This window comes from Seriola dumerili, unplaced genomic scaffold (assembly GCF_002260705.1).
Source record: "Seriola dumerili isolate Sdu_G_001 unplaced genomic scaffold, Sdu_1.0 BDQW01000859.1, whole genome shotgun sequence".
Classification (NCBI taxonomy): Eukaryota; Metazoa; Chordata; class Actinopteri; order Carangiformes; family Carangidae; genus Seriola; species Seriola dumerili.
In genome coordinates this window covers 712,515-738,655 of record NW_019175114.1, presented here as the reverse complement: position 1 = coordinate 738,655, position 26,141 = coordinate 712,515, and the positions used below count along the sequence as shown (strand labels likewise).

The window sequence follows — 26,141 nt, the reverse complement described above, 5'->3', positions numbered from 1 at the left end:
CTCGTGTCTTTGTGGCTGCTGCAGTCATAGAAAACTTCTTTCCAGTTTAAACTTCATCCGTGTCGTTATTGGTGAGCGGTCAGCAGCTCCTGACGCAGCTAAAACATTTAGACAATCACCATTTAATTACTCGCACTGTCAGCGGGAATTTACATTTAGAGATTAGACAGGTCTGCGTCCCCAGACGAAGCCAAACGGATTACTCACCGACTACAGTCTGTAATATTCACATGGAACATAACCAGGAGACTAAATCTGACCCTCTGAAATAATAACGATAATAATGTAAAACTTATTGTGCGTCACCAACGGTCCTCCACTTTCACCGCTGCAGAGCTCCTTCACTGTGGACAGTAAAACTGTCTGCACGCGACACAAGGAAAGAGCAATGTGTGGAACCAACCCCATTAACAGAGGTGGAAAGTAACGAAATACATTTACTCACGTTACTATATTTAATACTTTTGTGTATTTTGTATTTTTTAAGTACAATTTAAAATCGGTATTTTGTGTTTTACTTGAGCACGTTTTGACTCAAGTATTGTACTTCGTTACTTTATAAATCCTATCCGTTACTGAGTAAAAATAACAATTCAACCTACAGGGGAAAAATACGCGCCAGAACCATAGACAGTAAACCAATGGCCAGAACCAACAGTGACAAATGATGATGTGATTAGCACTGGCGCGTGAACATAGAGGGCGCGCGCGGACAAGCTAGGTTAGTGGGCGCGAAGTCTTTAGTCTACCCTCACACAAAGAAAGTAACTAAGTAACTTTTACTTAAAGTACATTTCAAATAAACTACTTCTTACTTTAACGTGAGTACATTTTCAGATGAGTACTTTTACTTCTACTTGATTAATATTTCATCAAAGTATTGGTACTTTTACTTAAGTACAATATTTTTGCACTTTTTCCACCTCTGCCTGTAACACTGATAGTTAATGTTTCCCCAGCTTTAACTGTGGCCTGTTAAAGTTAACTAGGATTATAGGATTTATAAAGTAACTACGTACAATACTTGAGTCAAAACGTACTCAAGTAAAATACAAAATACCGATTTTAAATTGTACTTAAAAAATACAAAATACACAAAAAAGTATTCAGTACAGTAACGTGAGTAAATGTATTTCGTTACTTTCCACCTCTGGTTACAGGACAATGGTATTGCATTTTTGGGACTTCACATTTCTTTGCTAACGACGAACAGTTAGCTAACTTATTTTAAAAATTAGCTCAAAAATACTTAGAGACAGGTGAAATAATTAAACTCACCGTGTTTCCTTTTCGACTGAAGAAAAATAAATCGTTAAACTCTCCCGCACAACGTTTCTTTTAACACAAATTACCGTGAGTTACCGTTTCTGTGATTTTCCGTTTCTGTCGATTAACGGTTAATCAGAGTACGTTCCTTTCAAAATAAAATTCACACGACATACAAAATAAAAGCATTACAACCAAACACTTGGGAACACAATCTTTACATCCATTTAGCAACAAAACAAACCACATGGAGGTTATTTACAACTGTCCACAGTTTGTCTAAACAAACAAACAAACAGCAGTCAGTGCTGCCTGTAAACAAACAGAACTAAATGAACATTGATCTTTTACAGCACTAACTTCATATCGTACATACCTCTGGAGCAGCTGACTGTTAAGTTTCCTCTTTTCTGCTTCTGAACCTACAAGAATAGTTATGTTTAAAAAACTACAACACTTCATGTTGGCAGCCTGTTCAGGCCTGTTTACCAATTTGTGCTTCTCACCTGGTCATATGGTTCTAGTGTCCACCTTCTATAGAAGCTACACCATCATTCAAATGCACGTCAGTACATGAACGCATCACGTTTGTTCAGCACTGACTCATACTGTCCTCATGTCAGTATAGACACTTTTAAGTTTTCTGCTGAGCAGCTGGATGATGCTCGTCTTGTTTCGGACAACACGGCTACAACACAGAAGATTTGAGATTAAAAAAAGTGTATTTATTGACCTGAAAGCTCCAGTAACAAATATTCAGTAAGAGCACGTCCACATTTGTGTCAATATACAAATCTTGATGAGTCACAGCAGGATAGACTTTCATTTCACCTCAAAATCAAACCTCTGTTGTTTGTTGATGTTTGGGAGTTTTAAGGTTTTTTTATCAAATGTTCTTAAATAACAGAGAAACAGTTTAAAAGAGAAACTCCAGGATTAAAGATGTGCTGGCAGAAACACCCTGACAGACAGTGTTCCTGCTTCACATTAAGTTCAGCTCTGTTGAAAGGCATGAATCTACCTCACGGAGAGCAGCAATCAGAGCTGCACTGGCTTGTGATCCTTTTTTTCGTACCGTGTCGATCACCACTCGAGCTTTGTCTGCCCTGCTTAGTGCTCCAGCAGACTCCATTTCACCATCAGTTATCACCCCACGCTCCAGGAGTTTATCCAGCAGCGTACGAAGAACAGGTTCAGACACCCTGTTGATAAACTGTGTTCGGACAGACATCAGCGTCTTTTCAGCTGGGACATTCAGAGTCCATAACGGGACCTTCGAAGTCCATGCTAGGACACTCAGAGTCCATGCTAGGACACTCATAGACCATGTTGGGACACCCGGAGTCCCTGATGCACCACGACCTGGAAGATGAAAAAGAAAAGTACTTGTGTTCAATAACTAGGACTCTTAAAACAGAGAGCTCATAGAAATTACAAGAACAGGACCAGACTGAAAATGAGGCCAAGTTAAACTACACCCACAGACTAGCAGCACGCTCTGACTGACTCACCATTATCTTCACTATCAATTAATCTGCTGTTTATTTTGCCCATTTTATTAGTAATTATTACTATTAATATGGTCAAATATTGGTTTAATTAAAATTGTTGTAAATAAATGTAATAAAAATAGAAAAAAGTCAGTTTTCCAGAGTCAGAGTCTTAAATCAAATATTCAATGATCAAATTAAATTATTTTCTGTCGATCAATTAATTGATGTTTTCAGCTTTGCATTGATTGGCTGGCTGTTGTGTTGGTGGAAGTTGTGTGTGAGGTCGGGCCAATGAGATGATATAAAATAAAATACCTAAATAAACTGGATGATGCCACTTTCACAGACTTCTTTCAGTTTAAGTTGTTAAATTGTTTTCACTCAGGTTTGTTTTTAAAAGAAATCTGTTGTGGCTGCAGCTTCTTTATTCATCTGTGATGTTCTGTCTCCATCTAGTGGCAGAAACAAAGAACAACACCCTGACCAACAGATATTCATGTATTCTTATTACTGCTCTGCTCTTTTCCTCGTCCTCTCCTCGTCTGAGATTTGACCACATTGTCTTCAGTTTGGGTAAATCCAGGGTAAATTAATGTAAATATGTTCTACAGAGGTTTCCTTCAGCTCTGCTTCCCTTCAGGTTGGGATTTTTGTGTCTCTGCTGGTTGGAAAGTTTTGTTTTCGAGGGGAGCTGTTAATAATGTACATAATTGTACATGGTGTTAAAATCAAAATATAACAGACCAAACTGGTTCAATTGGACCCAGCAAAAGATTGACTGACTAGAAACATGTTATTAGACACAAATTCACTGGAGTAAAATCTTTGTCTTATCTGTATTATTATGAATCACTTTCATTGATGTACAAAGACGAGAGTGAAGGGGAATATGTGCCGAGTTCACAGATCAGACCTCTACACAAACACACAGAAACACTCTTGGTGAGTCTGTTGCTTGCTAGCTTACAGCTAACATCTGCAGTTAGTACACTGGCTGTTTGTGGGGAATAAAAGTCGTTTGACAAATAAGATGAGGCAAAACTGCTTCACTTTCATTATAGACACACTAATCCATTCAGTCAGCTGGAAACAAACCAGTTGGCACAGAGCACAATCATCCTGATCAAAATGATCCGTCAACAGTTTTTCTTACCTTGATTTAATGATGTTGGATCCTCTGAGCACAAACCTTCTTCAGCAGCAGGCTGCACACTCACTGAGAATATTCACAAAGCATGAAAATCCTTGAATTGGAACATGAAAAAATACAAGCTTCATTCTGACCACATTTGCAGTTTTGAATGCATCTGCTGACAAACATTTTGTCTGAATGTGTTTTTCTGAACGCAGCTGCTGATCCTCCAGTTCTGTTCCATATGGTATTTAAACCTTTTAAAGACCTGAACAAAGAACATTTCTGCAGGTCTGAAGAACATTTCAAGTCAGTCTGCATCTCTATGATCTTCTTTTGACAAACACATGGAGAGTAAACCTCAAATCAGTTGAAGCTGAATATGAACAAGCGAAAATCTGCAGTGAGCCAACAGGCCAGGGTCCACTGTGATGAAGCTGCTCAGATTCAAGGATAAAGAAGAAACTCTGAAGACAGGGAAAAACTTAAGGCAGCAGGATTTTCATTAATGAGGATTTTACAGAATGTGTGACGAGGGACAGACGAGCCCGAACTGGAAAGAATCTTCTACTCTTCCTATCTCAAGACAGAAGACAGTTTCTGTAACATGGCCCCAGTAGAGGTTTTTGTTCAACTGTGTTTAATAATCAATAATCAACAATCAAAACATGGCTGCAGGTAACATGCAGCCTAAATGAAGACTGATTTAAGATGGAACCAATGTTGAGGTCCCTGAATATGCAATGATTTACATATGCATATTCTATCCCATTCTATTCTAAACTCTGACATCAGGTGGATGCTGCTGCTGTAGGAGGGTGAAGCCTTTACCTGGCAGATAAAAGGTACGTTTCCAGACGTCTCTCCTCTCCTTGTCTTGGACCGTCACAGTCACTTTCTTGGAGTTCGAAGTCAAGAAAACCTCAAATGTTGGATGGAAATTTGCTCCATACCTTGAGTGAAACTGCATGCACTGAAAACCAGGGAGGGGAAACATGTTATTTTCAAACCTGTTGTAAAATGTTTCCCTAATACTTCTTAATTGTGAATCCAATTTCAACAATCAACCTAAACTGCATTCATGATCATTTTGTTAATAACCCTTAAAGTGTGTGAGACTCACCTCAGGCTGTATTTCTACGTCCTCAGGTTCACAGTGGACACTGTAAGTTTGACCCATGCTCAGTTTACAGTCAGCAGAGATCTTGATGTTTTCAGCATCTCCTTGTTGGGCGGCAACCTTCAGCACCAGGACATTTTTATTAAGGTTTTAATGCTCAAAGAGTTTAAGGCTTTATTTTTATCTATTCAGCACTTTTAAAAATGACAAACGTTGACCAAAAGCTTTAAAGATACCAATGGAGATAAAATATTAAGATCTGTACTTTAAAGACAGCAGTGAAGTTATCTCTACGTCTTTCATTTTGGACTCATTTAGGCCACTGTTTACGTCATCTGGTGGAAGTATCATGAACGACACTGGCAGACAGAAATGCATACTGATAGAGAACCCAGAAAAAAACCCTCAAGTCCAACAAGCATAGCTTTACCTCTGACACAGGGATGTTGTTCTGCAGCAGAAATACATCCAGTACCGGAGGCCATGGATCTGGAGGTCGGACAAACAGCAGGACTTGTCCGTTTACTGGCAGTTTGATGTTCAGAAACCGTTTCACTGTATCCCAGACCAGGCCAAAGGCAGAGAGGTGAGGGACCTTCACCACCACATGAGTGTCCGTGACCTTCAGTGGCTCCAAGATGCTCAGTCCATCATCACTGATGTGGACAACAGACAGCAGGCCTTCATAACGCAACGCTGTGAAAACACACAGCTGTTAATCTGTTGAATCCAAACCCAAATCATTTCTTACCATTTGAGTTCAGATCAAATGAATCTACTGATGTGAACTCTGAAGTTCACCTCTATCCTTTACCTGGTGTCTCTGAATTTATCATCACTGTCCTGTTCCACATGTGATCTGTCTTGATGTGTACATCTAGTGTTATGGATATACTCCATTACAATTTTCTGTTTTGCAATTTTGCACATTAATACAAATATCTCAGATTTTACCAAATATTTCTTTAACATTCAAGACAGCAAAGTCTTTACCGTCCTTTGTTTCACAGTGTGGGAGGTGGAGCTCACACACTGCTTCCTCAGGACACTGGATATTGAACAGCGGCCCTGCTGGTGTCTTTCCAGCTGACTGGAGGAGGCTCTCATCCCATTGGACAGTCCTGTAGAGCAGCGCCGCCTCCTGAGCCACAACAAAAACCAGTCCAGTCAAAGTACACTGGAACCCACCTGGACCAGGACACCTGAACCTGTAGGACACAGAGAGCTGAATGAGCACAGCGGGTGGGGTGGGGGTGGGGGTTAAACTCTGTCATTTTATTATATGATTACCTGTATGAGACTTTTGTAGATTCAGTTTTCCGTTGAGGTGTGAAGCTTGATGGACGCTGTGGAACAACATCAGTTTTATTAGAAATGACCAACTTGTGTTCAGTGAAGCAAACGACTATTGTCACACAGTCCACACTGTGAGTGAGTCTGTCTGTGGTCCGTCAGTCAGACACTGCATTTTCAATAATCGTGTGCGTTTTGTTAAACTCACATTACGTGTTTTAAGACCAGTCTTATTCACAGCATGTAAAATACTAAATGATAAAATCAGACTGTTGAACTGGTCAAACTGCAGAAATCCAACCGTTAATCTGAAAACCAGATCGTTGATCGTTCAGGTGATTGATCAGCCATCGTGACCTCAAAATGATATTTGTCCAGATTCTAAAATTAGTCAAGATGATGAATTAAGGGGAAATTTGTCTGAATCTGTTCAGTGTCTCTCAGTGTCTGCAGGAAATTAAATGTTCATTTTTTAATTGTCAAATTGTTCAGAAACTCCTCGTCTACCACACAGTTCAAAAATCTGCACAATAGATGTTTTAGTTTTTATCCATTTCTTTCTCCACCTGCACAAGTGAAGAAGATGATGATGAAGAAGACTGATTATTTGTTTTCCATCAGCTGCTGTGTGTTGAACCTGTAAATCTGTCTGTAACATCAGGACACGATGGTTTTTCTCTCACCTTCATCAGCTCTGTGTCGTCCTCAGACACGTCCATCTTCCTCTCTGCTGTGTTTGGGTCCAGTTTGACATCAGAGTCACCTGATGGGAGGAGAGGACACACAGCAGAAATCAGTGTTTAATGTTCCTCTCATCATCAGATCTGAGTCAGAGACAGCAGCAAAACCTCCTGTCATCACCTTCCTCTCAGATGCTCCTGGTTTTCTATTGTGTGTGTATCAACCTGAGTGGACGTGTGCAGATACCTGCTTCTGCGTGAACTCCGTCTATAACAGCTTAAAGTCTGTAGCTGTCTTTATACAGTGAAATTCATCAGCTGCAGCTGATCCACACACGTTGATCCAGAAAGTAATTTATACAGTCAGTTTATTTACAACAGATGGATGAATAGGAGACAGTGTTTCAGGACTCACTGGTTTTGTCTCTGGAAGCTTTAGTCACCTTGCCATTGACCCTGCAGGAACGAACACAACCACAACAGTTACAAGAGAAGAACATTTGAAACACCGGATCTTTGCTTGATACCAACTGGGCATGGACTGACTCCACCCCTCTGCTGACCTCAGAGTCTCCAGTCGACAGTCTGGACTCTCCACAAGATCAGACAGATCCTCTAGGTCTGAATCCAGCAGATTGTAGTTTTCTCCCAGCTCCAGTTCTCTCAGGTGGGAGGGGTTGGACTTCAGAGCTGAGACCAGAGAAGAACAGCTGATCTTTGACAAACTGCAGTGCCAAAATCTGAAGAAAGAATCATGTGGATGAAAACACTGATAATCAATCAGATGTGTCTCTAAAATAAGCAGAGTGACTTTGTCCTTCTGTTGTTGTGGATCATCATCACTCTTTACGAAAAATGATAGAAGCATTAAATTGACATTAATTCACTTCAAAAACAGTTCACGTTTTATCCAACTGATCAAAGAAACGCTCTTTAGTGACTGTGGGATACATTCAGAACAAGTGAAAGAAGAAAATGTGGACAAAAGACATTTACAACTTTATGAATCTTATGTATGTACTGTATATAGATTAGGTTCAATGATAAATCAAACATACAGTATAAGATCTACAACAGTAACAGACAGTGAACTGACCTCAGAGTCTGCAGGCGACAGTCTTGTCTCTCCAGAAAACCACGCAGCTGCTTCACTCCTGGATCCTGCAGCTTGTTGTTGTCACTCAGGTCCAGGTGTCTCAGGTGGGAGGGGTTGGACTTCAGAGCTGAGGCCAGAGAAGAACAGCTGATCTCTGACAACCTGCAAGACCTCAATCTGAATAAAGAAGAAATCAGGTTGGTAAAATCCTTGATAATCAATCAGATACTGTATGTTCTAATCGATGGGCAAGTAGGAAAGGTGAAGTATTCCAGAATTTCAGGAGGCTGAAATTCGCTGACTGGGTGCAACAGTGAAGGGCAGGTAGAAAAGGCAAAGAAGCTGATATGCAGTGATCAGTTTCTGCACTGTATCGTGTTAAATCAGGTGTATCCGTTAGTCGCCACACAATAGTATAATAATAAGAAAAGAATAATAACAAATACTGCTAACACATTTTCAGGTAGTAACGCAGGATTCTGAAGTGACAATCATCTGGGATCCAGCTCATGAGGCAGTGGACAGAAGGTGGACGGAGCAGATATTTCTTATGCACCTTATCCATTATATGTAATCTATTTTAACTTAATTCTAATTCATTAATCAAAAAAGGCAAATTGTTATTTCCTCTCTGTTATAAGTCAAAAAATTTATTAAACAGAGGGGAAATAATTATTGTTAACAAACGATCCAATTTCCATCTGTACAGAACAACAAAATGGAAAAAAATAAAAGCTGACAGCTAACCCCTCCCCCAAAGCACCGTCAACAACAGTGGACAAGAGAAATTTACAACTTTATGTTTGTATATAAATAAATGGTAAATTAAAGACAACACAGTGAACTGACCTCAGAGTCTCCAGTCGACAGTCTGGACTCTCCAGGAAACCACACAGCTGCTTCACTCCTGGATCCTGCAGGAAGTTTCCACTCAGGTCCAGTTCTCTCAGGTGGGAGGGGTTGGACTTCAGAGCTGAGGCCAGAGAAGAACAGCTGATCTCTGACAACCAGCAGTTCACCAACCTGAATAAAGAATAAAACATGAGCAAATACGAGGAGATAAATTTTATAAATTGAATTATGTATGTATTTAAATTGGGTTCAATTGTAAACTAAGAATATAAGATCTAGTGAACTGACCTCAGAGTCTCCAGTCGACAGTCTGGACTCTCCAGAAAACCACACAGATCCTTCACTCCTGGATCCTGCAGCTTGTTGTTACTCAGGTCCAGTTCTCTCAGGTGGGAGGGGTTGGACTTCAGAGCTGAGGTCAGAGAAGAACAGCTGATCTCTGACAAACTGCAGAGTTTCAACCTGAATACAGAATAAAACAAATAGATAAAATAAATTATAATACAATCAGATGTGTGCGGATTTATATTGACAGTTTAAGCCAATAAGTTACCTACTGAACCTTGGAGTGGATTTTCAAACACTCGTACATACACTAATATGAGACAGATTAAGTCATATATTAAAACCATATTGCTTGTAACATTTTCAGAGTGTATTATCAAAAATAAACAGATTTTTGTCATTCACAATTTTACAATAATTTATAGATACCTGGTCAAAAGTTTTAGAACACCTCCATTTTGAAGCTGTTATTTAAATTTACTTAATTCAATGTTTCAGTGTTTCTGAAATTAAAGCACGGAACAAATAAATAATTGGAAATTTCAAAAACAAGCAATAATGAAATCTTCTTGTTGAACTCGTCCGGTAGCTGAACACACTCGTGACGTTCTTTCTACAATGGAAATCAAATATTACTCAGAAAGTTCATCCCACATTTGTTGCAGAAATTCCCACAAATGTGTTTCACTTGCAGACTTTTGAAAGTGGTGTAATCCCTTTACTTTTCCCCAGGCACGGACACAGCAGCTGAACACCAGTGTTTTGCATATTTGCACATTTATCACAGCAGGACCATGGCAGTTCAGGTAACAATAAGCCCTTTTTACACAGCTTGTTCATGGCGGGAATGTTGTGACTTTATTCTGCTTTGCCATCCTGTATAAAAAGTACAATCCCAGAGTGGGAGGGCAATGTTGTTTTGCTTTTACACCGGCAGCGGAGGTAGCCACGGAGCCACATCAATGTCTGTGTAAAAGGGAGACCCGGGATGTTAGGACAGAACACTGACGCTGTTGTGTTACACGCCACGCCTCTAACTCCAGCACTTAATATGAACCTTCAGAGCACTTCCCCTTATTGAACAGATTTAGTAGTTAGTGCTTACTCCAAGGTCTCCTACTGCACTGAAGCTTCAGTGATGTCACTCACTTCTAAGTGGCTTTGGATAAAAGCATCTGTCAAATGAGCAAATGTAATGAAATGTAATGCAAGCACATATCTATATCAACATATCTACCTCAGAGTCTCCAGTCGACAGTCTGGACTCTCCAGAAAACCACACAGCTGCTTCACTCCTGGATCCTGCAGCTCGTTGTGACTCAGGTCCAGTTCTCTCAGGTGGGAGGGGTTGGACTTCAGAGCTGAGGCCAGAGAAGAACAGCTGATCTCTGACAAACTGCAGCCAGTCAACCTGAATAAAGAATAAAAAATGAGAGTTTAGAGACAAAGGTGAAGGTCCCCCCCCATTACAAAGAGCTTCATTAACTTTCAGCCATTGAACAGTGTAAATGTTAAACAGCTGAAGAGGATTTTAGCTCATGAATATGAACCTGTCTGCAGGTTAGAGTCAACACAACTTTAACATCAGATTAATCTGAGCACAGAAATAAAACATGGAGTCTGACCTCAGAGTCTCCAGTCCACAGTCTGGACTCTCCAGAAAACCACACAGCTGCTTCACTCCTGAATCCTGCAGGTTGTTTACTCTCAGGTCCAGTTCTCTCAGGTGGGAGGGGTTGGACTTCAGAGCTGAGGCCAGAGAAGAACAGCTGATCTCTGACAAACTGCAGCGACCCAATCTGAATAAAGAATAAAATCATGTCAATCGTTTTTGTTATTATATTTTTATTGGCTCAAGAGACAAATCAAATGCACAAATGTTTTATACTGCTGTGCCACTATGAACACATACAAACAAAATACAATGAAAGAGAGCAAAACAAGACACCATCTAACACCAGCGTGTTCCGACCCATCAGTACTCAGTCGTTTTTTTACTACACCACAGCCATGTGGAAAGACAGATAATTTCTAAAAAAAAAATTCTTCAGGTTTGTGCTCGGACAAATCCTGAAATGTGAACCAGAAATGACTATATACAAAAAAGACCAACAACTCCAGTCAGTGAACTGACCTCAGAGTCTCCAGTCGACAGTTTGGACTCTCCAGTCCAGCAGACAGGATCCTCACTCCTGAATCCTGCAGCTTCTTTCCACTTAGGTTCAGTTCTCTCAGAGCACAGCAGGACAGCTGCTCCTCCACAGAGACATCACTCCTCTTCCTCCCTCTGTGGACATGAACAGATTTCTTTTTAAATAAATAATAAAAAACTTTCACAGATTATTTTTAACAGCACTGCCTAGATAATCAAATAGCAAGTCACTAGCCATAAATCGAGTATTCTAATCGATAGAAGCTTCTGTCGCTGGGGAGCTGCAGCATTGGTGATAATGTTGCTGAATGCAGAGCTGAAAGTTATATTTCCTGTCATCTCTCTACAGTCGACAATCAAAACAGACACAAAATGCTGATGAAAACATAAAGAAGTTTGTAGTAGTTCTCTTACCTTGTAGCTAAAGATCCAGGTTTATTACCTAGGACTGAAGGATCGTCTTTGGACCGGTCGGTGTTGAAAGAAATGGATCCTGAGGACTCTGGTCTGTCCTCGTCTTCCTCCACCCAATCACTCATCCTCTGGACTTCAGTCAGTCTGAAAGGGAAACCACTAACACTGACTGTGAGCTCACAAACACAAGAACCACAGGAAGTAACACAGACACAGACAGACACAGACACACTTTACAGAACAACAAAACCAGGCAGCACTACAACCAGTTGTAGTTTCAGGTGTAATATTCAGCTTATCACATGTTGTCCACAGATGGATCAAACTTCGACAGAGAACACAGAGTACCACACCTCATATTATCTCCTGTTCTCTGTGTCTTTGTGAGGACAGTTCAATCTGACTCTTCTTCCCTCCACAGGGGGGAAACTGACACTTATATATATTATAATGTTTAACACTCACCTGCGTCAGCCTTCAGTTTCCCTCTTTCTTTTCTGTGCCGTTAAAATCTGGAGTCTGAACCAACTGACTGAACACTTTCAGTTCAGTTTCAGTTTCAGTTCCTCTCCGCTTCAGTAAATCACGAGTCTGCCTCTGTGTGTGTGTGTGTGTGTGCGTACGTGCGTGCGTGTGCTGTTTACCAACTAGAAGTTGTTTCGATTAGTTGACCGTTTATCAATCTTGTAAAAATGATGACATATGTTTTTAAATTCAATTTAACTGTTTTTTGCAGAAGATTTATATGATAAACTATATAAATAACGATTATTATCATTATTATAGGAGAAGCTCCCCAGGGCTGTGTCCTGTCCCCCTGACTCTTCTCCTTTACACAAACACTGTCACATCCCATCACAGTTCAGTTACCATCCTGAAGTCCATTGATGACACAATAGCTCTCATATCCAATAAGAAGCAGCAGTTAGTGGGAGCAGGAAACCCACACAGTCCCTCAGTGCCACCACAACCACCTCCAGCTCAACACATCCAGAAGCCATCAGACACAGCGCCCCACCCAACACTAAAACTCTCACACACACCTCAGGGGAACCATCACACATTCAGTCACATGTGAGTTTTAACTACATCACCAAAACAGTGAAAGTGAAACAGCTGTTCTTCAGTTTATACAGCCATCATTCAAACTATCATCACTTCGTCTGTAACAGCCTGGTGTGGCAGCTCCCACATTAGACCCCATGACACTTGGTGCTGTAATCAAAGTATTTCCAGAATCCTTAGTCTTATGATCATCTGTTGCTCCATAACAAAGATTTTAAATCTTTCCCTCAGCTGCAACTTTTTCATAATCAAAACAAGAATGGAAGCTGAAATGGACGAATCTCTTTTTAATTTGTACAATGTGAATCAAGGTTTAAAGATGTATCATCATCAAATATTTTATATTTTCATACACAATAAGGTGTGAATATTTTGTCTCTGTTTGATTTTTCAAAGAGGAAGGGTTTATGTCAACAATAAAACCTGCTTCTGGAAATACAGCTACAGAAAGTGGTTAAAAACCTTATTCTATTTTGTAAGAACTTTTTTTCATCCAAATGTTAGGAGTCTTTGAGGACTCTGGAAATACTTCCAGAGCAGCACTGAGTGTTACTGAAGGACTCTCTGGGTTCTATGGAATATGGAGTGATTGTAAGATTGTTGGATCACAATGTGAGGCCTTTTTTCCAAACTGGAGCAAATCACTTTCAGAGTCGAAGTCCACTTATTAAAAACTTTAACAAAATGTGAGAGTCACTTTGCAGTTTCTGGATTTTGCTTCATCTTAATGCGAGCACTCTGGAGAGGCATTGATCCACCTCATAGAGAGCAGCGATCAGGACCGAGCTGGCTTCAGTTCCCTTTCTTCGCACAGTGTCGATCACGTCTCGTGCCTTTTCTGCTCTCGTTTTTGTTCTGGCTGACTGCATTTCATCATCAGTCACAACACCACGCTCCAGAAGTTTATCCAGAAGCTGGTTTAGAACAGCTGCAGACACTCTGTTGATGAACTGTGTCCGAACTAAGAGCAGCGTGTCCTCTGCTGGGAGGCTGTCCTCTGCTGGGACGCTCCAATGTACAGTTTCCCTTCTTGGACCTGGAAGAAAACCAGGGAAAAGACTTTGTTAATAATCAACAATCACTTTTAAACAGAGATCTAATGACAAAAGTCCAAAAGAAATGAAATGTCATGTTTTTTGTCTGCTACAGTAAAAAAAGTAGAAAAATGTCACCTGTGATTGTGATACTTTATCGTTCCGTTATCACTCACACGTTGATGCTAGAGCAGCACTTTAATGCTGTAGCCGCCTGAGCTGCAGCTCATTTCCAACTCTTTTATATAAATGCAACTGATGATTGATTATTTCAATTATGATAAATGCCCCACAATTATACCCAAGTCCAAGGTGACATCTTCAGTCTCGGTTTGTCCACCCAATAGTCCAAACCTCAGGATTGTTATCGTGAATAAAAATATTTGAACTTTTAGAAAGGAAAAGCAGCAGATTCTCACATTTGAGAAGCTGGAACCAGGAAATCTTGAATAAAAAATAAACAATAATTAAAGAAGTTGCCATTTAATTTTCTGTCAATTGACGGATGGTTTGAGCTCTGATTGTACTGATGGGCAGTTTAATCTTTAACAAAGCATCATTTATCTTTTGCTACTTTCTGCTGCTATTTGAAGCTTTTTAACAGACAGTTTTGTAAAGACTGGCCCTGGATCCATGAAAACTGGTTAAATGCTGTAGAATAAAAGCAGACTGCAGATGATCTGAGGCAGAACAAGAATAAAGGCACCATGGATCAATCAATAACTATTCTTTCAGGGGGAGCGGTGCTGCAGGTGGAGGAAGACTTTACCAGTCAAGTCAACTTCACACTCCCAGACATCTGAATATGTTTCGTCTCGGACCGTTACAGTCGCCTCCTCCGTGTTTGTTGGCAGGCGGATCTCAAACGTTGGGTGGAAATTTGGTCCAAAATCCACATCAAACTCTGCTTTCTAGAAAACCAGTAGCACCAGTGTCAGTGTCTTTACAGTATCCAAATATCCAAACTAAAACAGGTTTTATGAATCTTGTCGGCATATTACAAAAGCTTTTATTTGAAGTACTCACCTTAGGCTGTATTTTGTAGGCGTTCAGACAGTGCGCACTATAACTTTGATCTTTGATGAGTTTGCAGTTGGAAGACGCCTGGATGTACACAGAGTTTTCCTGTTTTGCCCTCACCTTAAGAGACATGAGAACATTTTACTAAGAGGGTTCATCCTCAGTATCACATGTTTTTCACCATCTTACTTCCGTCTTTATCCAAACTGATATTGCTTCTCAACTTCTCAACCTACATGAATTATGGTGTTTATACACAGGTATTCTAATCTTCCTAGTGAGGTAAATGATGTTATGGCCACTCAAGCTGTAACTACTTCACTTTTAGAAATGTTATCTTTTCCTGAGACAAGAATCAAATCAATGATAGTTTCAGTGGTGCAGGTAACGTGTTGGTTCATGTACCAGCTGAGTTAGCCCAGACACTCCGCAGAAATTATCACATGCTTTATTTAAAGTAGTGTCCTTTTTTAAGATGTCTATGTTCAAGAGGGAAAAGATAAACCCACCCCCTTTACATCCTTTCCTAGCCCACACCCAAACACCAATGCATTGCCTCTCTGCGAGCTTGTGTGATAAAAGGTTTATCCAGTTCTTGTCTATCTTTGTTAAATCACCTGGGTTTTGTCTAGTGACACAACTGTAATGATAAAAACAAGAAATACCATTTTAGCAGGTGACTGACTGGTCTTTGAACATGTATCGCAATATCTGACAGATATTGATGAGTTTGGACTGAAAGTGAAGCTGTAATACTTTGGCAGACTTTACCTCTGCCAGTGGGATATTGGTTGGCAGGAGAAGCACATTCAGGTTTTGCTTCTGTGTTTTGGGGTTTGGTGGTCGGAGGAACAGCAAAACTTGGCCACGAATTGGGTTCCTGTTGTTCCAAATCCTCCATAAAATCTCCAAAGCCCAGACGAGGCCAAAGGCAGAGAGATGAGGGACTTTGACGACCACGTGAGTGTCTGTGATCTGCAGCGGTTCCAGGACACTCATTCCATCATCGGTGATGTGTACGACTGACAGCAGTCCTTCAGAGAGCAGAGCTGTGAAAACAGGTATTCAACATCTGCTTTACCGACAACGGCCTCATTACAACGGTAGTGAGCACTTTATTCGCTATCTAGGACGCTTAGTCATGTCATTGAAGAACTGAACATTTGCCCAGATCAGGCAATTCAAGACAACTGTCAGTGTTGGTGGATGGGAAGCCAGTGAGGGTTTGCACCCTTGCTGCTGCAAGTCAAGACTCCTTTCGGCGAGTTGGGGTAAGGTCCAGAGGGGATACATTGTTGTACCTGTGGATCTGGTTAATCCAAATCAAGGAGGGAAAGTATCACAATAAATAAGAAGAAATGAATGAGAATAAAAGATCATGGTTTCTGATATATTCATGATCCCCAGATGATAAATCCTGATGAATTTAAGTGGCCTTCTGATCTCTTTAGCACTATCTTAAGGACAAAATTCCCACTTGTATCTAGACATATAAACAGCTTGGCATGAAGTGCATTAAGGAAAAGGAGAAAGATAACTCTGTTTCCCTTTTACCAGCACAACTCTAAACCTGCTGTCAAATGGACTGATCTCCATTGTTAAAGACACAGTATTTAAATAGACTTTTTTACTTTGCTGTGTACTTTTAAGGTAATCACTATTGCATTAAAATGTAATTTCTTTGTAACATTAAATAAAATTACAGCCTATTCAGTGCAGTACAATGCCAATGTATTTGCTGTGTTTTTTCATGGTCCCAGAGGATTCCAGTACCTTCTTCTCTCTGAGGCTGTGGATTGAGACTGTGGCTGTAATGAACTCTGCAGCCTGCAGGGGGCACTAACAGGGCTTTTCATCATTGCTCTAACAAACAGTAATTTACTCACCGTCCTTTGTTTCACAGTGTGGGAGGTGGAGCTCACACACTGCTTCCTCAGGACACTGGATATTGAACAGCGGCCCTGCTGGCGTCTTTCCAGCTGATTGGAGGAGGCTCTCATCCCATTGGACAGTCCTGTAGAGCAGCGCCGCCTCCTGAGCCACAACAAAAACCAGTCCAGTCAAAGTACACTGGAACCCACCTGGACCAGGACACCTGAACCTGTAGGACACAGAGAGCTGAATGAGCACAAGGAACCTGTTGAACCTCGGATGAAAATGTTCTCATCTCAAATCAGACTCCACTTCATGAGCCCTGAGGGACCGGAGGGGAAAGGAGACACACAAATATCTGCAAATACAAAGTCCAAGCCTTGTCTAAAACAGTGATTTTATTATATGATTACCTGTATGAGACTTGTGTAGACTCAGTTTTCAGTTCAGGTGTGAAGCTTGATGGAGGCTGTGATTCACAGAGAAACAACATCAGTTTTATTAGAAATAATCAACTTGTGTTCAGTGAAGCAAACGAATGTTCTCCCACAGTCCAGACTGAGCTGAAGCACAGTCAGACAGGAAGTCAAGTCTGAGATTTGTTGACTTCTCCTGTTGTGTACTGAGACCTTAAATCTGTCTGTAACATCAGGACACAAAGGTTTTTCTCTCACCTTCATTAGCTCTGTGTCGTCCTCAGAGACGTCAATATTTGTCTCTGCTGTGTTTGGGTCCAGTTTGACATCAGAGTCACCTGATGGGACACAGGGCAAACACCAGAAATCAGTGTTCACTGAGTTGGAGATGAAGTCAGACAATGTGAGCAGAGTCCAACAGCAGCAGCTCAAAACCTCCTGTCATCACTTTCCTCTCAGATGCTCCTGGTTTTCTATTGGTTGTGTATCAACCTGAGCGTACACGTCCAAATATCTGCTACTGAGTGAACTAAGTCTATAATATTGATATGCGAGCTGTTGTCTAACACACAGGTTATTGTTTAAAAAACACAATCATCCTGATCAAAATGATCCGTCAACAGTTTTTCTTACCTTGATTTAATGATGTTGGATCCTCTGAGCACAAATCTTCTTCTTCAGCAGCAGGCTGCACACTCACTGAGAATATTCACACAGCATGAAAATCCTTGGATGAAAACTCATCTATTGTCTTTTGTTTAAAAACGATTTCATAGTAAACATGAAAAAATACAAGCGTCATTCTGACCACATTTGCAGTCTTGAATGCGTCTGCTGACAAACATGAGAAACATAACTTGACCGAATGTGTTTTTCTGAACGCAGCTGCTGATCCTCCAGTTCTGCTCCCTGCCTCCATGAAGACTCTCTGACATGTTCCATATGGAATTGTTTTTAGACAGAAATCCCCTCCCCTGCCCCTCTGTCCTCATCTGAAGGCCCTAACCACTTCCTCCAGGTCCATGCATTCCTGAGACACTTTCCAGACCTGCTATATCCCACCTGTCCACTAGATGTCCTCAGATTTTCACACCTATCCTGCTCACCTGAATTTAATAATCAAAATGTTTAACACTGGTATTACATGAAACTAAAACCTCCACACATCTAAAACTAAATCTTAAATAATTCACTTTTGAAACTTCTAATTCCAACTTGCCTGAAATCCAGGTGACCATGGGGTACATACTACTGTCAGCTGAAACACACCTGTTGTTCTTTACCAAAGCTCAGACCAAAACCTAATTTATAAATATCTTCTTATTATTTCATTTAATGAAATGAGCCCATGCTCACTTTCCTGTCAGATTTCAGTCAGATGGATGAATAGTAGACAGTGTTTCAGTACTCACAGGTTTTGTCTCTGGAAGCTTTAATCACCCTGTCGTCGACCCTGTAGGAACAAACACGACAGTTACAAAGTGAGGGGAAAATAATGAGGTTCTGTCTGAGTTAGTTGTATTAAACAATGATGATCCCAGATCAGTTTCACCCAGATGAATATTAACTAATCCTGTATCAATAAGCCTGATTAGTGGGATAGTCAGCTAACTTTGGGATCAACTGGAGCTTTACAGTTTCACTTTTAAGCAGGGTACCGTTATAGTAGTAATCATCACCATGGTAACCACCGGGGTGTCATGTGTTGCACATTCCATCATGTTGTTTTTCTGCCGGTCTCCATGTTTTCTGTTTGAGGGGGATTATTTATGTTGATTGATCCCTGTTACCATGGTAATCTATCACACCACAAAGTGAACCAGTGTCTGTCAGACTGAAAAGCCGGAGTTAAGTCCAAATCTAGCTGACTGACATTCACCTGCTTTCATGAGACAGGCTGCTGGTAACTCTGATATGTTCCCGATTGCTGGTATATGATTGGCTGACTGTTCTCTCTCTGTCTTTCTGTCCAATCCTGAATCCTGTCACAGTTCTCCTCTCGCAGGAAACCAGCCACTGAGAAGGCTGGAGGTTTACAGTACACACTGGATCTTTACTTTGATACAAACTGTGTTTAGTACAATACTGATGAATGGACAGACTCCACCCCTCTACTGACCTCAGAGTCTCCAGTCGACAGTCTGGACTCTCCATAAGCTCACACAGATCCTTCAGGTCTGGATCCTGCAGCTGGTTGTAGCTCAGGTCCAGTTCTCTCAGGTGGGAGGGGTTGGACTTCAGAGCTGAGGCCAGAGAAGAACAGCTGATCTCTGACAACCAGCAGTACCCCAATCTGTAGATTAAATCATGTAGATAGAATCATTGATAATCAATCAGATACATCCTAGTCAATGATCTTTTCTCTAAAATGAGCAGTGACTTTGTTCAGTTGTGGATTAAAGGTATAAGATCTACAACAGTAACAGACAGTGAGCTGACCTCAGAGTCTCCAGTCGACAGTCTGGACTCTCCAGAAAACCACACAGCTGCTTCACTCCTGAATCCTGCACCTTGTTGTTTTCACTCAGCTCCAGTTCTCTCAGGTGGGAGGGGTTGGACTTCAGAGCTGAGGCCAGAGAAGAACAGCTGATCTCTGACAAACTGCAGTTCATCAATCTGAATAAACAATAAAACGTGTTCAGAGACAAAGGTGCTGCTTGAAAGCGTTCAGTGTTTCATCATCAGAGCTGAAGAAAGTTTAGAAAGTACAAGTTTAGAAAATGAAACACCTGAACCTGATGCAAGTTAAAACAGTCAAAAACAAAGACAAACAGCTCTCTTTAATATTATTGACAACATGCTGCTGCTTCAATAAAGACATAGTGACTTCAGCTCCCAGCATGCTCACTGTGGAAACCTGCACTCCATGTGTGAATTCACAGTCACAACATTTAACGTGAACATACTTGAGCGAGTCTCGCTCTCGTCTGTGAGAGCTGTCATTGCTCCCTGACACTGAGGTGGGCGCTGTAGACAAATCTATTGGACCTTCTACCTACATTACATGTTTTACTGTTGTATAGCATGATTTCAACTTGTTTTTTTGTTCTTTTCATTTTTATAAATATTTGGTTATCTGATTGTTGGTGCATTTTGGAGGGAAGCAGAAGAGGAAGTAAGTGGGTTACTTACTCACCATCAAGAAGCTGTGCAGTGGACAAAGCTGCAGACTGCCATGTTTCAAATTTCAAGAGGAACAAAACGCCTGTAACAGGCTTCATCTGTACAAACTCATGTTGTGCAGTCGAATACTAATAAAAATCAGAAGCCATCGTCATTTTCAGTCAACATGGAAGCTTCAGTTTCTAGGAGCAGTTATTGTAGAAGAAGAAATATATGGATTTAGGAATTCTTATTTCTGAGGGAAAATCTGGAAGCAGGTTCTGTGGCAGCACACTCGTGCAGGCAGATACGCAGACCTTTTCCTACATTGTGGAGATAATAAATTCCCCTCGGACCAACACATCTTATATTTATATATTTATATTTTTATTGTAATAGTCTAAAATAGTATAATAGTCTGTAAAATTGTGGTTGTAGTTCGTAGTTGCCTGTTTAGACACAGTGGCTGCAGTGTTTTAGCGCTCTCTGCTGTCACTGCACAGTCACTGGATTAAAAGCAGTAGAAAAGAAGAACAAAAGAAGAAAACACACTTTTACCATTAAGATCCTCAGTGTGGATCAGTATATCAACCTTATGTCTGCAGGTAGCAAATAGAACATGATGTCTGACCTCAGAGTCTCCAGTCTACAGTCTGGACTCTCCAGAAAACCACGCAATAGTTGCACTCCTGAATCCTGCAGGTCCCAGTTTTCACTCAGGTCCAGTTCTCTCAGATTGGAGGGGTTGGACTTCAAAGCTGAGGCCAGAGAAGAACAGCTGATCTCTGATAGCATGCAGTTCATCAATCTGAATAAAGAATAAAAGATGTGAGTTTAGGAGACAAGTTGCTGCTTGAAATCGTTCAGTTTTATCATCTGTTCAGAGCTGAAGATGGTTTAGAAAATGGAAACTCAAACACCTGAACCAACAGGACACAGCTTAAAAACAGTTTCTGTCTGCTGTCTTTTAGAACCCCCTACTCCATCTTGCCAGCAACTACATGTCCCGCCCATGTCTTTCTGTACACAAACTGTTGTGGCTATTAAAATGGCTTTGTATCTGCCTTATCACTTGAACCAGAGTCCGAACTTGAACCAGAAGATGAAAGACCTAATCCGCCTTTGCAAGCTGGACTGGAGCAGAAAACAAGCATACCCACTGTCAGGGAGCAGGAAGGAGGGAAATGGCCGAAACATGGAGAGAAGTGCTGCAAATAAAGTTACTCGATGGTCTGCAAACACTTTGCTTGACAATATTCATAACCTGGGGTATTTTTATGACCCTTTTGATTCTTCTTTATCTATGGACACTTACAGACTAAAGAAATATTAATAATGGAGGAATAGACAGAAAATCTGACTTTACAATTCTTCAAAAGTAGGAAGTCACCTCTAGCTTCACCGTCTTTCTGGTTTATGATACTGGTCAATCTAAATTAATTAAACTTTAGTGCTCATAGGTAGTGAAAAATGAAATGAACGGTTAAACTGTGGATCATTTACCTGAGCTAACAAGGTATAGCATGTCAATATTGACAAACATTTCAGAATTAATATCTTTGTGTGTTTTGCTACACTTCTTCGCACTAATGTGATCAAGTCGGTTAAACATCACAGATCCACAATAATAATGCAGACTGACAGGCTGTGAGCCTGAGTGTCCTGTTGGTCCACTTGAAGTGTGAACTGCCCCGTCTTTCATAAATAACCAAAAATCAAGCGTCTAACTGTGTACGGTCCTTGAAGCAGTCCTCCTTGAAGTGCCGGGCTCACAGTAAAATGTTTGGAACAGTGGAGGGAACCGTGGTAAAAATGAAGTAGACAAAACTAGAAGAAAACTCTTCATTATAAGTTGTTATGTGCTGTACCTTGTTTGGGGGTGTAGGCCTAGGGAGTAAGGTCTGGACCCCTAATTAGGCATTTCATACAAATAAGAAAATTGGGTTTTTGCCCTGACAGAGTTTCTCCCTTTGGTGTGAACTTTGAGCCTTGCCACTCTGTAGGCCATTTACATGCAAAAAAAGCAATATAACTCACTATAAGTAATGGAAAACTTAGAAAAGCATAATAGGTCCTCTTTAAGATTCTCCGTGTGGATCAGTATAATATCAGCCTTATCATTAATATTATTATATTAATCTCAGCACAGAACTAAAACATGGAGTCTGACCTCAGAGTCTCCAGTCGACAGTCCGGACTCTCCAGAAAACCACACAGCTGCTTCACTCCTGAATCCTGCAGCTTGTTGTGACTCAGGTCCAGTTCTCTCAGGTGGGAGGGGTTGGACTTCAGAGCTGAGGCCAGAGAAGAACAGCTGATCTCTGACAAACTGCAGGACCTCAATCTGTATAAAGAATAAACATGTAGATAAAATCATTGGTAGTCAAATATGTCCTTCTTCTATCTAAAATGAGTAGTCACTTTGTTCTTCTGTTATTGTGGATCATTATGATGTCAGCCTTCTACACACATCATCCAAATGTCAGCACAAAATTCATACACCTGTTCATCACATGCTGCTGACACCAGGCAAATCTGTAAATCTACAATCAATAGGTGCATTTTCAAATTTCAAATTGTTCCAATATAAACCACTAGTGTATGAACAGAATACATGAATGTTTTAGTGCAGACAAATATTGCAGGGACTACAATCATCATACTGGTGTGATTTTATGTTTCAAAGGGTTAAATCTCACACTTGAGATGAATATATCCAAAATAGTCCAACAGCTCCAGTCAGTGAACTGACCTCAGAGTCTCCAGTCCACAGTTTGGACTCTCCAGTCCAACAGACAACTGCTTCACTCCTGAATCCTGCAGGTCGTTGAAGCTCAGGTCCAGTTCTCTCAGATGGGAGGGGTTAGACTTCAGAGCTGAGACCACAACTTCACAGTGAGTCTCGAAGAGTCGACAGCCAGAAAGTCTGTGATTAGAGAAAATATGAAATCTGGTACATTAAAATCATATAAATACATTTTTAGTCGTGCATGACAGATGACTGTATGATATTTGTTGTCAACATTTTTCTCTGAGCATCTGAGAAACTTACTCAGCAAAAACACAATACAAAACCCAAAAAGTTGTGTTTTTACACAATGTCATCGAAACAAACCTCTCGTGTGTTTAAGAGAAGAATGGGAGAATTCAGTCTTCTGACATATCTGTTCTTGGCTGAAGCTGAACATTTAATGATACTACTCTCCTCTACAGCAACAAGAGAAAAAAACTTTCTCCAATTAATACAATATATGTAAAGCAGCACCATGAAACTTAAAAAGGGTAAAAACTTTGAATAAATGTTGTGTAAATGACATTAGGACAGGACAGGATTATGTCCAACGACTAACGAATATACACAAAGTCTTGTTCACTCAGGTCCAAGGAGCCATAAGCATATGATACGAGATCAGGGAGGCAACCCCTTCCTTTTAATTTGTAATTGCTGCACCCAGGGTCGCTAATAACAACACAAATGACACTTTCCCTTGTTACTGTATTCACTTTACTAATTTGAATACTTTTCTCTACTTGTGGACAGCTAAATTATGTTTTAGCATTAATCATTTTGTTGTCTCCATGCTCATTTTGACTTAAGTATTCTTTGGAAAATTATACAGATAGAGATCAGAACAGACAAACTTGATAAAAAAAAAAGGAAAAAACTGCTGTCTGTGTCCGTCTGTATAAAACATTACTTGTTGCAAAAACATCAACCACAACTCAGAAGTCCTTAATACAATACTCTGCATTGTCAAGGTTACAATTAACTGTAAATAACTTCACAACAATAATCACAGTCAACTGAAAAATCTAAATGTTTGGGGCTCACAGCATTTAAAAATAGCTCAGAAACAAACCTGACTTAAAATTTAAAACTAAGAATAATGAGAATAATTTAATACTGTGTGTTTTTGAAAAACTTAACTTCCAATCTACACTGATTGATAACGTTCATGATCATGTCTGGACTCACTCAGCCTTCCTGCAGTTCCTCACAGCTGGGATCAGTCTCCGTCGTCCCTCCTCTGATGTGTTGAACTTCTCCAGGTCCAACTCATCCAGAACCTGCTCTGACATCTGCAGCATGTAGGCCAGAGCTGAGCAGTGGATCAGAGAGAGTCTCTTCTCTGATCTGTTCTCTGACTTCAGGAACTCTTGGATCTCCTGATGAACTGAGTGATCCTTCATCTCCATCAGACAGTGGAAGATGTTGATGCTTCTGTCAGGAGAGATATCATCAGTGCTCATCTTCTTCAGGTTGTTGATGGCTCTCTGGATGGTTTCTGGACTGTTCTCTGTCTGACCCAGCAGACCTCCTAAGAGTCTCTGGTTGGACTCCAGAGAGAGGCCATGAAGGAAGCGAACAAACAGGTCCAGGTGACCGTTTTTACTTCTGAAGGATTTCTCCATGGCTCCTTGCAGGAGGACATCAGGCGATGGGTCAATATAGTCTTTCTCCAGGAAGTTCTCCAGGACCTCTGTCTTCCTGTTGGTGTAACAGTGGAACATGTAGACTGCAGCCAGAAACTCCTGAACGCTCAGATGAACAAAGCAGTAGACTGTTTTCTGGAAGATCACACTCTCTCTTCTGAAGATCTCAGTACAAAGTCCTGAGTACACCGAGGCCTCTGTGACATCGAGACCACACTGCTCCAGGTCTTCTTGGTAGAACATGATGTTTCCTTTCTCCAGATGTTCAAACGCCAGCCTCCCCAGCTTCAGAAGAACTTCCCCGTCAGCCTCCAGAGTGAAAGACGGTTAATACGCAAACATGAGGTGATTCAGTTGGAGGACCTAACCACTCATGTACGTCTGCTCCAAATCAGGTGGGCCACGACAGTAGACAATAGTATCATTTAAGAGTCTCACTGACCAAGCCAGAGACTCCAGCAATAAGAGTTGGTTCTGAATCCAAACCGAGGTCAGTTGCATGGCCTGTTGGAAAAACTTTCTAGTGCAGCAAGTTTCTCCTCCTGGAATGGCAGAGGGCTTGGAGGAAAACCCAAGATAGTAAGCTCTGCTTGGTTTCTGTCTTTTCACGATCAAGCGCAACAGTGCATAAGACAGATGGTAGCTGAATAACCTGACCCTCAAGAGAATCAGCAGTGAGTCACGGAACTTCTTCAGGCTGCGCTCACATGTTTGTTCCATCCAACATTGACAAGAAGTGTCAAACAGCAAGAGCAGTAGCCTCGACTGTCTGATAAAAGGTCTCTGGGTTTCACTGTCGCATTTTCTTGTGAGAGCGGCCTGGGATGAAGGCCAGAACTCGTCACTAGTGCGGGCATTTCACAAACAACAAGTGAGCGCGGTTAGTGTCTGAATGTCAGCACGCACAAGTGAGCTTCACTCAGTTCAACCGTGCTGCTATGACCGAAGCTCAATCAGCGGTGGGAATTCCTGCATTCATGCTCTCGGTCTTGGATAAACTTCCAGACGCTGCGGTCTGGCCAACGTCAGGATCCCTCCTTACTTGTTCGTGGGCAGCAGGGTAACAAGATGATGTAACTGAGGCCTTCTCATAGAGCGCCAGAAGGAGGAATATCTATCTAGTAGAGAGGAGAAGTCCGGAGTGCATGATAGAGCTGTTGTTCCATTGAAGACACGAATCATCTCGCACACATCAAAGACGTCAGGACTCCCACGCATCAATGTCCACAGTCCCAGTCTTCTGACCTTGATCGACTGCTACAGTTTCTGGAGCACATGTTTGGACCACAGACCAGAGAGGAAGAGGCTGCCACAGACGCTGACTGAACGTTTTCGACGACTTACCGCTGGGTTCAGACACAGAGGAAGAAGAACAAGTACCATGAAGGGAGTGAGACGAGTCACAGGAGCTGAAC

The 26,141-nt window shown here is 41.1% G+C and overlaps 2 protein-coding genes across 3 annotated transcripts in view; both read right to left on the bottom strand.

Moving 5' to 3' along the window:
* The window catches only part of LOC111237425, a 395,546-nt gene extending 379,645 nt beyond the window's left edge, over window positions 1-15,901 (bottom strand). Inside the window, exons 1-4 of the mRNA XM_022766515.1 lie at window positions 15,674-15,901; window positions 14,909-15,022; window positions 14,652-14,793; window positions 13,553-13,884 (exon numbers count right to left, since the gene is read on the bottom strand). Coding sequence (XP_022622236.1) covers window positions 13,568-13,884; window positions 14,652-14,793; window positions 14,909-15,022; window positions 15,674-15,901 — 801 coding nt within the window. The 3' untranslated portion in view covers window positions 13,553-13,567. The remainder of the gene's footprint in view (window positions 1-13,552; window positions 13,885-14,651; window positions 14,794-14,908; window positions 15,023-15,673) is intronic.
* On the bottom strand, window positions 1,498-12,334 carry LOC111237407 (NACHT, LRR and PYD domains-containing protein 1b allele 2-like). 2 transcript variants are annotated; one of them, XM_022766491.1, is made up of 13 exons: window positions 12,249-12,334; window positions 11,784-11,927; window positions 11,352-11,504; window positions 7,548-7,724; window positions 7,400-7,440; window positions 6,988-7,067; window positions 6,302-6,357; window positions 6,005-6,219; window positions 5,442-5,707; window positions 5,015-5,131; window positions 4,723-4,864; window positions 3,913-3,975; window positions 1,498-2,628 (listed from the first exon to the last, which is right to left on the bottom strand). In XM_022766491.1, exons 2-13 carry the CDS (start codon window positions 11,906-11,908, stop codon window positions 2,249-2,251), a joined length of 1,815 nt encoding a protein of 604 aa, XP_022622212.1. In that variant the 5' UTR covers window positions 11,909-11,927; window positions 12,249-12,334; the 3' UTR covers window positions 1,498-2,248. The 2 variants fall into 2 exon arrangements, with proteins under 2 accessions (XP_022622212.1, XP_022622214.1); XM_022766493.1 differs by lacking the exon at window positions 1,498-2,628 and adding an exon at window positions 3,118-3,211.
* Window positions 15,902-26,141: the final 10,240 nt, after the last annotated feature.